A 13,256-nucleotide genomic window follows, 5' to 3' on the forward strand; every position below is an offset into this window, starting at 1 on the left:
TTAAATAATCAAATTTAAATTTATGAAAATAATCATGATTGTTTGTTTGTTTGTTTGTTTGTTTGTGAAAAAAATATTTCTGACAAAACTTTTGAATCCCTTTATTTTTAATGCCATTTTTCTCTATTTTATTATTTTGTCAATTTTATAATTTAATAGTACAAGAATCATGCAAATAAAAGAAATAAAGGACTACAAGCTCATCATTATTATACCAAAAGAAAAAAGAAGAGAACTTAGACTATTTTAGGAGTAAAAAAAACGCACACAGAAAAGTCGCTAAAATTGTAACCCTTAAAAATCTGGTCGCGCGCTAAATCCCCCATAAGTTGGCAGGTCTGCAAAAGTCAGATTTCTCTTGTCAAAAGGGATTTATATTTATATTGCATTAAATTATTCAGAAGGAGGTACATTCAGTTTCAATTATATTTCTTATTCTATGAGCATTTAGAGTTTAATCAAATTCTCCCAACAGTAACGTACTGCTCTTGTCAACTGAATCCTGAATAATTTTATAAATACTTAATAGATTCAAACCATTTGAAGTAGAAAGGCATCTAGTTCACATGACAAGGAAAACAATGAATAAAGACACCAATTTAATAAGAAATAGATCCTTTTTATTTATTAAAAACAAAATCTTCTTGTCTGCAAGATTGCAAATTCGTAACTTCAAGGGCGAACTTGTAAACAGGGCGAGTTGTCCCGATACCAAATTCACGCATGCGTACTACAAATATCTACAGTAAAAACATCCGGTTACAAGTAAACAAATAACGTTCATGGATTTCATGTGGATGCGATGAAATCTATTAATTTACATAAATAAAAAGGTCATATTTACGATAGTGATTGTTTTTCAATCATAATTTACAAATTAAATGATTCAGATGCTTAATTATGTGTAAAAATCGGTGTCAGAAATCTAATGTTGTTATGAAATTGTAATACACAGAAACGAATGCAGCATACGGAGGCTCAATGAGTTAAAGTCGGTCCCATAGGTCTTCAGAAGACTTAACGTCTTCTTCCACCAAAAACAGTACCATCTGACAAATATATTCACTTGATACTTGCAGTCGGTATGGTCAGGCTACAAATTCAGATAATGTATAATAATTGATAATAAATGGTTAGGAATTGGTCATAATTAAGGAGTATCTTAATTTCCATTTTTTTTTACAAATCACTTGGTTATAGCAGCATGTTAAATTTAAGATACTTTTTGTGCTTTTTTGTTTTTGTTCTAATTCAGATTATGACAGTGATTACTGCTGAACCCCTATTTTGACAGTTGTACCTATTATGTCTGTTCATGCATCGTTGTAAATATCATACAATTTGATGCGACTGTCATACAAGTGAGAGGTTTGCCGCTATAAAACCAGGTTCAATCCACAATTTTCTACGCAAGAAAATGCCTGTACCAAGTCAGGATAATGACAGTTGTTATCCATTCGATTGATTTGTTTTATCGTTTGATTAATTAGGGAATTTTTATTATGAATTTTCCTCAGAGTTCTGAACTTTTGTGATTTTACTTTTTAGGCATACTTGGGGACTTGTCAGCACAGATATGTAAGAGTACAAATATGTGCCATTTGGACTCTGGAAGATAATTGTCCTATTGGCAAAAACACATATCTAATTTTTATTAGGTCAATCATAGACAATACATGTGAGATCAAAAATAGATGAATGTTGAATGTCTATGATCAACCAAACAGGCAAATAACCCATGCCTTTTGAAACTCAAGTGTGCACACATGCAATATGTATGTTTTTATCCTGCTATTTAAGTTAATGCAAGTGATGTTCTATTATGTATATCTAAGTTTTCAACATAACCGTTTGATGAAAATAGAAGAACACAGAGATTGTATCACACTCCTTTTTATACAATGTTGTGGATGTGTCACACAGTTCTGGTCAACTATACCAATAGTTATAGTTTGTTTATTACATTTATCATTAAATATTCTGTGTTCAAGGTTAATATTTTTTTTGTTCCAAAATCGGTTAACTTGATGGTTGACCTATTTTTGCATGCATATCAATAAACATGATTATGATTAATAATTTTTATTATACAAAAAATAGGATTCAGGAAATTGGTAATTCATAGAACTAATTACAATAAATAACAATTATAAATATCTATAAAAATCTACATGGATAAGGTATACATACGTATTGGTAAAAAAGTTTCTCAGTATGCCTTCTTTCTTCAACACTATAATCCAGTCATAAATCAAACAACTCTACATAACAAAACAAAACAGGCAAAAACTTTTCAAATATTCAATCCAATAATAAATTTCAAATCATGTCATAAAAATAACTTTTACAAAGACTGAATTCATAGCTTAATTAAAGTAAATATAATGGATTGCTGCTGGCATACAACATGAAAGACTGTAAAACAGTTCTTAATGTTTTAGAAAACCTTGTTCTATACTTTTGAAAAATGAATTGATCTTTAAACTGAGCAAAAATTTCTTGGAAATTGGTCTTTTATTGAATATAAAAACAATTGAATCATATTTTAAACCTATACAGCATATTAGTGATGCATACCAAATAATTCAGAATTTAATGTACAGGTATACAGGTGAATTGGATAGGTTAAACATTTATTCAACCATATGTGCACAGATCATTGGTCTGACTGTCATTTCTTTAACTTCTGACAGATAAAAAATCTAAACAATTTAATAATTATTTTTCATGTCATTGAAGTGTTTACTTGATGTAACTAAGTTTGAAACATATGAGAATATTTCAAAAGTGAAATGTAAATTTTTCAACATAAAAAACTAACTTCTTATTTTACCAGGTAAAACTGCTCTTTCCAGTATGACTGTATATACAGGACAATACATTCATAAATATATACATACACAGATATAGCGACTATACAAGTAAACTATGTCTTATTATATTATTAACAAATCATGATTTGATTTTAAAGGGGCACTAGCTGTCAAATTCATGGTCACAGATTTGACTCAAATTTTCATATTTGATTTATAACAATGTAAAACATTTATCCAAACAATCAAAAGTCTAAAATAAACAGTTTATAGAGCATGGGGTAGATAATATATAGGTTCTTTTGGTGTGTATTTTAGTCCAGACGCCATCTAATTAACTATTGATTTAACCTCAGATGACCATATAAGCGATGTAAACATAAATAAAGACATAAATAGATTAAACCAACACGTGCAATTTGTTTTTTATAAGTCTGTTTGATTTTATTTTATAGATTAAAAATAGATGTTTCTCATTGCTTTTAACAGTATAAGAATGATTTTATGTGCATTGAATTAGTAATCAAATGATTTGCCGTAGTTTCACTTTAATTGTTGACATTCTTTTTCTTTAAATAACCAGTACACGTACAATGCATGCGTTGTCAATCTCTAGCTAGGGGTTAAATTGAAGTTCACATGAATACAGATTTAAAGAGGTCGACTCATTCACTTGCAAGTGAATAACTAATTATCAATGTTCCTTAGCGTAATTTGACAAAATTGACCCTTTTTGGCTGCAAAAAGCGAATTGTTATTTCACTATTTCACTTTCATTATTGAACCAAAATAATCAAACTTAAGATTTTTTATATATCTCGTTGCTAGTGCCCCTTTAAAACCAAGCATTATATGAATGCAAAAATTTGTTGTGGTCGTATAAAAAATAGAATTAAAATCTACAACAATTTTTGAGAAAAGAAACAGAAATTTTGTATGCTTAATATATAAATTCAGCAGCATTAACAACATATTAACAATTTTGATTGTCTACATCAGTGTAATAAAATATCACAAAATTTATCAAAACATCTACAAAAGATAAAGTTCAGAAATTCAAAGGAAAGAATATACTTGTCCAAAAAACATCTTGCATATTTCCAAATTAAAACTTAATAATAATATAAACAGTTCATCTCTTCAATAATGTCAAATTACAAAGTAGTACTAAATGGTATGAATTAGCATTTTCTGTCTATTTAATTTATGATAGAAGATTGATTTCCATACCTGACTTTTAATTAGAAGTTACAATTTTTAATTCATTTTGTGTTTAATATGAAGATTAAAATAAAATGAATTAGAAGCATCGAATATTGCATACAATATACACAAGACAAAAGAGGTAGATTTACAATATACAGTATCTGTTCAGATCTATACTTTTTAAACATATCTTAAATAATTAAATTTTACAACTTCAATATTTCAACCATTTGTTTACATTTTCCCCATCAAATGTTCATTTTCCTATATGCTCCACATTAACTGAGCATATTTGTACTATGCACACAATTAGCTCATACAAATAAATAACACTGCTACGTAACTTATAAATTAAATATCCCACTTAATAGCCTTCAAATGAAAAATGATAAACGCAAGTTTGGACACAATATTCAAGCTTTATACCGTCTGAATTTTCTCAATACTGTGTTATTCACAATACAATGCAATTGAGAATTTCTTGCTAGTGCGCAAAACTAGTATTATACAAAGCAAAAATGTTAGCGGTAGTATAAAAAATGGTAGAAGTCAATTGTATCATCTGGAGTTTAAACTGCTTGAGAAGCTTTAATTTTGAACTTTAATACAGTTTACAAGTCTTTTTCCTCTTAAACATGATGCTGATAAAGGAGGGATAATAACATAATGAATTCATTTCATTAAACAAAACACAACCATAAATAAACAAAAAATAATTGGTCAAACAATAAAAATAGCAAAAAATAAAAATAATGAATTGGTCAGAATAAAAAACTGTAAAATTATATCTATAAAAAAAATGGTCTTCCGATTTAAAACACTTCACAAATTGTATCTACAAGCTTTTCCTTTGTTTGACAGTATTTCTCTATTCCTTATATTTTGGCACCGCATAACTCTCAATATCTTTATTCTTTTTTTTTATCTTCATTCTGCCGCTTCAGCAGATTATTTTTCATTCTTTTAAAACCATCCAAACCTTCAGGTAATTGTACACAAATTGTCAATATGACTTTTTATGCAAGTGTTAATATTCATATATTTTCATTTTTTCTAGGTTATATCTTTATGACATAAGGAACAATATACAATGTATTATAACTGTGATGAATAGATATTCTTAAATTAAAGAAATAGCACTAATTACAATTATTAAAATGAACACAACATAAGTCATTAAATTATAAACTATAGTAAATATGTCAATAATATTCTCTAGGATTTTTAATTTTCTTTTTATCTGTCAGAACAAAATTTGAAAATTGTCAACTAATTTTAGTAACTATAACTTCAACAACTGTCTATTATGATACTGATAAAAACAAATAGATTATACTTTTCTGTTTACAATTTTTAAACTAAAATTTACATATCCACACATTGAAAGAAAATACAACCATAACAGATAGGAACAACCTTCATATACAATAAACCTAAATAGTTTATATGGTAAGTCTGTGCTTTTGTTTATATAACATGAAATGAAAAAACTTGCAAGACTTGCTTAAAGTAAAGTTATATCTTTCATTCAATTATGCATAAGAAAAATTGAGCAAATAAATTGACCTGAATGAAAAGTATGAATCTATGTTTGGTTTGGAGAAAAATACTACTTTCTTGTTTCAAAACATGCATGGGTGGCACAAATATTGTGATACCAATACACATAAAATCTTGGATATAAAAAATATGACTTGAATATTTAAAGATATAAAAATTTATTAGAGTATGAACTATATGATAAAATTGAAATAAATCAACTCTTAAGCAAGTAGATACTGTTTTAAATTTTCATACAAGTATATCAAAGACTTGTTACATTGGAGTAGGTTTGATAAGGCCTCAATATGGACTTTTTCTAAATAAAATTTCTGGATTTTTTATCAATATTACAAATGATCATAGTTTAAACAATGACTAAATAGAAAATGATGAAGACAGGTCAATTTCCATTCAAAATTATGGAATCTAGATATACCCTGATTTACCTATTAGTAAAGTTATTAGCATTTGTCTACCAGAATCAACTTTATGCAAAATTGTATGGGTTTTTTCTGTCTTATTTCTGTAAAAAAAAAAATTTAGATTTGTTATTGATGTACTTGCATGATACAAAATGAAGTTGTAAAAAAATATATTTGACAGAAATTTTCAAATTTCTTGAAACATTGTTTCATAAGTTTATAAAAAATATTGGTAGTAACAAAAGTACTTAAGAGGGATCTTAGGATACTCTATGAATCCTTAATAGGATACTTTAAATTACGTATCCTTAACATAAAAGTTCTGAACAAATCATTGTACAACCAGTATTTTAAAGAACTTTCACAATAAGTATACTAATGGGCATGTTTTCAACTTGCTTTCTTTATTAATATCATCTGGTGACATAGGCACATTATAATAAAAATGATTCAATTACTTGCAATATTAGAAATTAAGTAAGACACAATATTTAGTATGTACTGGTACATATACATACGTAAGAGTACATAAACACACATAACACTTATCTATACACATATAAGACATTTCTAAACATTTTACAAATAGTAAGTATTTAGCTTACATTAGCAGAATATGTTTCTATTGAAATTGATTTGTAAAATACCATATACTAAATATTAGTAAGTTAATATTGAAGTTTAACCACATAATACATTGTGCCTGAAATTCCAATCTTCATAATATTTTTTTTCTGGACATATTAATTGTGCTAATAAAAATAACCATGGATTGTCTTAGATAGTTTCAGATGTGCTGGAAAGGAAAAAGGAAATGGTTCAAAATTAATGATCCCACTTCTACCCATCTCAATTTTCAATTGTTCTCCCATTTTCATCAAAAACTAAAGGGAAATTAAAGTACAACCTTTGTAATTTTTCTGAAATTTTTCTTCAATATGAAGAAAGTTCGAAATTGTTCATTTTCTAATAAAAAATTATGTAAGAACATTTTTTACCCCATGGGTGAAACAGAAATATATAGAAGTTTTCAATATACTTTTTACCTATTTGTAAGTCTCTACCAATTACTTTTACGTTTCTAGATGGATTTTTGTTGTTCGATTAGTAATTATATACATAAAACCAATGTCTATCTACCATGGTTCACTAATAGGTCATTTACAGACTAAAACAATATATTTAAATGAGTTGTAAGTTTTCAGTGTCCTGGAAATCCTCCTCTTCAAATCCTACACCTTCTTTCTTCAGTAATGCTAATATCATGCTCTCTAACTTATTGTTCTGAGCCTGGATGTCTTTTATATTGGATTTTAACTTCTTCACATCTTTCTGTAAATGGTCTTGACTCTCTTGAAGTTTCTCTATCTCATCCTATAAAATGTAATCAAACTTGGTGTAAAACAAATATGATGACATCATCAAATCCACAATTATAAAGTGATTAAAAGAATGCTTTTGATTTCTAAAAGAATGAAGTTATTAGAATAATGTTTATAAAATGATACTAGTACTCCATTGGGGGGGGGGGGGGGGGGATAATAATAATTTTTGGGGTGGGGATTATTTTTTTCATAATTGTTTACTTTTTTTCCTTAAAATTTCTATTTTTAAATTGATAATTTCTGATTTATAAATAAAAGTGTAATTCTTCATCTAAATCTCTTGTAATCTTTTTTCCTCTTAGTCTTTTTTTTCAAATTTTACATTTAATTTTACTTTAAGAAATACAACTTGCAGTTTTAAAATAATGAAACAGAAAACCCTGCTTCATCAAATATATCTTACCAATTCTGGGCTCAAAGCCTTAGAAATAGCAGCAGAAGACAAATCCCCAGCTTCAATTGCCGAGAGCTTTTTCAGTGGATTCAATGATCTTTCGTTCGGCCTGATTTTTTGCTTTTGAATAACAAATCTTCTTCTTATAAATTCAGGCACAAGTCTTTCCACATCTAGAGCCAGTTCAACCTAAAACATTCAATATTTGTACTTGTCATGGCCATGCATTTACACTGATTTTCTATATAAAGTGAAACATAATAAACATGCCATATTATTATACCTTACATTTATTTCAAACAATTCTATTAGGTGAAACGTTATCATGTGACATGGAATAATTCAGTTAATTTTCATTCAATTGCAAGGAAGGATGAATAACCCTTAAAATTTACACCAGCGATGAATAGCTTTATTATTCACCTGTGAATAACCTTTTGAGTTTGTTGATTTGTACTTGAGTTACTTCCCATGAAAATGACGTCACAGACGTAAATAAACACAAGAGTGCACACACTGAAATGTCTTGCCTTCTTTACTAATCATTGATATTATGTTGATAGTCCTAAGTATAAAGCTTTATTACAACTGTCACATAAACTTAACATTAACCAAGATAGCGAAACAAAGACCAATGAACCATGAAAATGAGGTCAAGGTCAGGTGAACCATGCCAGGCAGACATGTACAGCTAACAAAGCTTCCATACAACAAATATAGTTGACCTATTACTTATAGTTTAAGAAAAATAGACCAAAACACAAAAACTTAACACTGTGCAATGAACAGTGCAATTGAGGTCATGGTCAAATAAACCTGCGGGACTGACATATAGATCATAATATATTTCCATACACCAAATATAGCTGACCTTTAGCATATAATATTAGATAAAAAGACCAAAACTTAAAAACTTAACTTTGACCACTGAACCATGAAAATGAGGTCAAGGTCAGATCACATCTGCACGCTAGACATGTACACCTTACAATCATTCCATACAACAAATATAGTAGACCTATTGCATAAAGTATGAGAAAAACAGACCAAAACACAAAAACTTAACTATAACCACTGAACCATGAAAATGAGGTCAAGGTCAGATGACACCTGCCAGTTGGACATGTACACCTTCCAGTCCTTCAATACACCAAATATACTAGCCCTATTGCTTATAGTATCTGAGATATGGACTTGAACACCAAAACTTAACCTTGTTCACTGATCCATGAAATGAGGTCGAGGTCAAGTGAAAACTGTCTGACGGGCATGAGGACCTTGCAAGGTACGCACATACCAAATATAGTTATCTTATTACTTATAATAAGAGAGAATTCAACATTACAAAAATTTTGAACTTTTTTTTCAAGTGGTCACTGAACCATGAAAATGAGGTCAAGGACATTGGACATGTGACTGACGGAAACTTCGTAACTTGAGGCATCTATATACAAGGTATGAAGCATCCAGGTCTTTCACCTTCTAAAATATAAACCTTTTAAGAAGTTAGCTAACGCCGCCGTAGCCGCCGTAGCCGCCAGATCACTATTCCCATGTCATGCTTTCTGAAACAAAAGTTGCAGGCTCGACAAAAATGCTTTAATGGCAGCATTCAACAGTTACACTGAACGAGGAAATAAGGCATTGGACATGAATAGAGCTGAGAGTGCCAGCAGCCAATAATATCTCTTATAAACGGTCCTTTTCAGGGCCATCAATATTTTACAAAAAGATTCTACTTTTGTTGTAAATTCGAGAAATTCGAACACAAATGTATTTTCAAGCATCAGTCTGTGTTGTGTGTGCTATGTTAAAAATAAATTTATTATTAAAATTATAGACACTATAGTAAGTGTTCCAAATGCACTTCCTCTGTTAGTTCGGTATAATAAAACAATTGTGGCCCCTTAGAATCGATGAATATCCAAAATTGTCAGCCCTAGAAAAGTTGTTTCACTTCGGCTGCGCCCTCAATGAAATAACCTTCTCATGTTGACAATTTTGGATATTCACCTTTTCAACGGGACATAATTGTATAATATATTTCAATACTGATCACATGAAAGAATTTTCATCAGATCAAAACTTTTTCTAATAAAAGTGACTCATAATGAATGATGCCAGATTTGTTTGATATTTTTTACAGTTAAAAATTTAACTTTGAATTTTAGGAACAAAAAAATAGATTCAACTAGATATCATTGAGATGGGAGCCATCTCTGTGGGCTCCGCTGTGAATAATGTGCATTAAAAAATTGTATCTTTACCATAGGACATGGGTTTGTCAACTGAAATCAAAGTTTTTGACCTTGACCTTTGACCTAGGAAGTTGTAAATAAATTATGACACACCCTTTGGTGTTGGTTTATAAAGATGTCAAGTATAAACTTTGAAATGATAACGGTTCTCAAGATATAGAGCGGACACGATCTTTACCATAGGACATGGGGTTGTCAACTGAAACCAAAGTTTTTGACCTTGACCTTCGACCTAGGAAGTTGTACATAAATTATGACACACCCTTTGGTGTTGGTTTATATACATGTCAAGTATAAACTTTGAAATGATAACGGTTCTCAAGATATAGAGCGGACAGGATCTTTACCATAGGACATGGGGTTGTCAACTGAAACCAAAGTTTTTGACCTTGACCTTTGTCCTAGGAAGTTGTACATAAATTATGACATACCCTCTGATATTGGTTTATATACATTTCAGGTATAAACTTTAAAATGATAACGGTTCTCAAGATATAGAGCGGACACAATCTTTACCATAGGACATGGGGTTGTCAACTGAAACCAAAGTTTTTGACCTTGAACTTTGCCCTAGGCAGTCATTCATAAATTATGACACACCCTCTGGTGTTGGTTCATATACATGTCAAGTATAAACTTTGAAATCATAACGGTTCTCAAGATATAGAGCGGACACCATCTTCACCACAGGACACAGGGTTGTCAACTGAAACCAAAGTTTTTTTACCTTGACCTTTGACCTAGGAAGTTGTACATACATCATGACACGCCCTCTGGTGGTGGTTAATAAACATGTAAAGTATAAAGTATGAAATCATAATGGTTCTCTAGATATGGAGCGGACACAAAGTGTTACGGATGGACGGACGGATGGACGGACGGACGGACAGACTGATCACTATAGGGCGACCCGCCTTTGGCCGGGCCCTAACTATAAAAAAAGTTTAATTAGTAAGCAGGGTGACCCTTGTAATATTACCTGCATAGCCATTCTCTTTAATGCTGCTTGTTCCTGTACTGCCTTAATGTCATCTACAGCCAAACCAACCTATAATATTAACAAACATGAAGATTTGGAATATAAATGGAGGATCAGATATCACATTGGTAATTTGACAGCTCTTATTGTTATTTTTATATATGAATAATATGTTTACATTTGTTTTTGCAAAGCATTCTGCAAGGAAACAAACCTTTACTTCTTGATATATAGTGGGATAAAATATTGTTTGAAAAGTCTGATCCAGACATGAAAAGATATAAGCTTCACTCCCTTTTGGATATGTGCATTTCCATCCCTATATATAAATCCCAGGCCAAAACAGGAGGAAAACAATAGTAGGGAAGGTTCATTTACAATTGAATAATTTAATGTACACATAAATAATATTAGCAGAAGCTTTGTCTAGTTGATGTTGCCTTGCTGACTCTAGCCACGAATAAATATGGCAACCAAGCATCTATAGGAAAAAAAACTTGGCACAAGCTGTAGCTTTCAATTACACAAAAAATCAACAAAATTCGTAAGGGTTCCATGGAACCCAGTGTCTCGCCTACTTTTGCTGTTAATCGCAGACTCAACAAAAATGAGGAAAAACATCAATATAAATTTCCCTCTCGATACTGTCTTTTGATTGAAAGAAGCTTCCAAGTTTGGTAAAAAAATCCAGGATAGTTTATGAATCTAATAAATGTTTTATAAACTTTAACTGCAGACTGTATGTAATGTTAACTGGAAGAAAAACTAAGTCCACTTATAAGTAAAATACGGAAAAAGTGAATTTTTTTTTACAAAATTTACTTCTGAATAATATCTTATGATCAGAAACAAGCTTTTGTCTAAGCTTGGTACAAATCAAGGAAAGTTTATGAAAGTTATTAAAATTTTAAAAACTTTAACCACAGAGTGAATGTAATGTTTCCTCGCAGAAAAACTAAGTCCATTTATAAGTAAAATACGGAAAAGTGGAAATTCATTTTTACAAAATTTTCGTCTTGATACTATCTTATGATCATAAACAACCTTCTGTCCAAGTTTGGTACAAATCAAGGATAGTTTATGAAAGTTATTAAAATTTTAAAAACTTTAACCACAGAGTGAATGTAATGTTTCCTCACAGAAAAACTAAGTACATTTATAAGTAAAATACGGAAAAGTGGAAATTTATTTTTACAAAATTTTCTTCTTGATACTATCTCATGATCATAAACAAGCTTCTGTCCAAGTTTGGTACAAATCAAGGATAGTTTATGAAAGTTATTAAAATTTTAAAAACTTTAACCACAGAGTGAATGTAATGTTTCCTCGCAGAAAAACTAGTCCATTTATAAGTAAAATACGGAAAAGTGGAAATTTATTTTTACAAAATTTTCTTCTTGATACTATCTCATGATCATAAACAAGCTTCTGTCCAAGTTTGGTACAAATCAAGGATAGTTTATGAAAGTTATTAAAATTTTAAAAACTTTAACCACAGAGTGAATGTAATGTTTCCTCGCAGAAAAACTAGTCCATTTATAAGTAAAATACGGAAAAAATGGAATTTTATTTTTACAAAATTTACTTCTGGATACTTTCTTATGATCATAAACAAGCTTCTGTCCAAGTTTGGTAGAAATTCAGTATAGTTTAAGAAAGTTATTAAAATTTCAAAAACTTTAACCACAGAGTGAATATTTGTGGACGCCGTGGACGCCGCCGACAACGACGACGACGGAATGTAGGATCGCTTAGTCTCGCTTTTTCGACTAAATTCGCCTAAAGTCGAAGGCTCGACAATAAATCAGAAAGACATTGAGTTGATCTGAAAAACAATACGATATTTTTCTTTCTGTTATTGGTTATAATTGAAGCAATGGATGTACAAGTTAAAGTATATAAACTATATGAAAGCAGTGTAAACTAAATGATAAGTTTGATTCTTACCAGTAAGTTCATGATGATGATGGACATGATCACCATGAAGACAACAAACAACACATAAGTTATTGGTTCTTGGAATACAATGCTACGATAATCATAACTAGCACTGGATGGATCACGAAACTGGTCGTTAAAAATAGAATCATATTCAAATTCTCCTATCATCATTACGGTTGTCTTCATCAATGATTGCCACACTGAGGCAAATGGTTCCTAAAATATAAATAAAATTTTACTAATATAATACTGTTTAATTTTTAAGTCATCAAGACCTATTTTTTTTAGACATGACCAATCATTATAACTTCTTGGT

General features: G+C 30.0%; 1 protein-coding gene across 15 annotated transcripts in view; it reads right to left on the minus strand.

Annotated features, from left to right (window-relative positions):
- Nucleotides 1–2,558: 2,558 nt before the first annotated feature.
- The window catches only part of LOC139493483 (transient receptor potential cation channel subfamily A member 1 homolog), a 54,180-nt gene continuing 43,482 nt past the window's right edge, over nt 2,559–13,256 (minus strand). For 11 of the 15 annotated variants that reach the window (XM_071281903.1, XM_071281902.1, XM_071281901.1 and 8 more), the window contains 4 exons: nt 12,947–13,156; nt 11,000–11,068; nt 7,772–7,951; nt 4,927–7,357 (listed from right to left, as the gene is read on the minus strand). In XM_071281903.1, the coding sequence (XP_071138004.1) occupies nt 7,166–7,357; nt 7,772–7,951; nt 11,000–11,068; nt 12,947–13,156 (651 nt within the window). In that variant the 3' untranslated portion in view covers nt 4,927–7,165. Of the gene's footprint in view, nt 7,358–7,771; nt 7,952–10,999; nt 11,069–12,946; nt 13,157–13,256 lie in introns of all 15 variants that reach the window. The other 4 variants (XR_011657009.1, XR_011657011.1, XR_011657010.1 and 1 more) reach the window with 1 other exon arrangement.

This window comes from Mytilus edulis, chromosome 10 (assembly GCF_963676685.1).
Source record: "Mytilus edulis chromosome 10, xbMytEdul2.2, whole genome shotgun sequence".
In the NCBI taxonomy this organism is placed as follows: domain Eukaryota; kingdom Metazoa; phylum Mollusca; class Bivalvia; order Mytilida; family Mytilidae; genus Mytilus; species Mytilus edulis.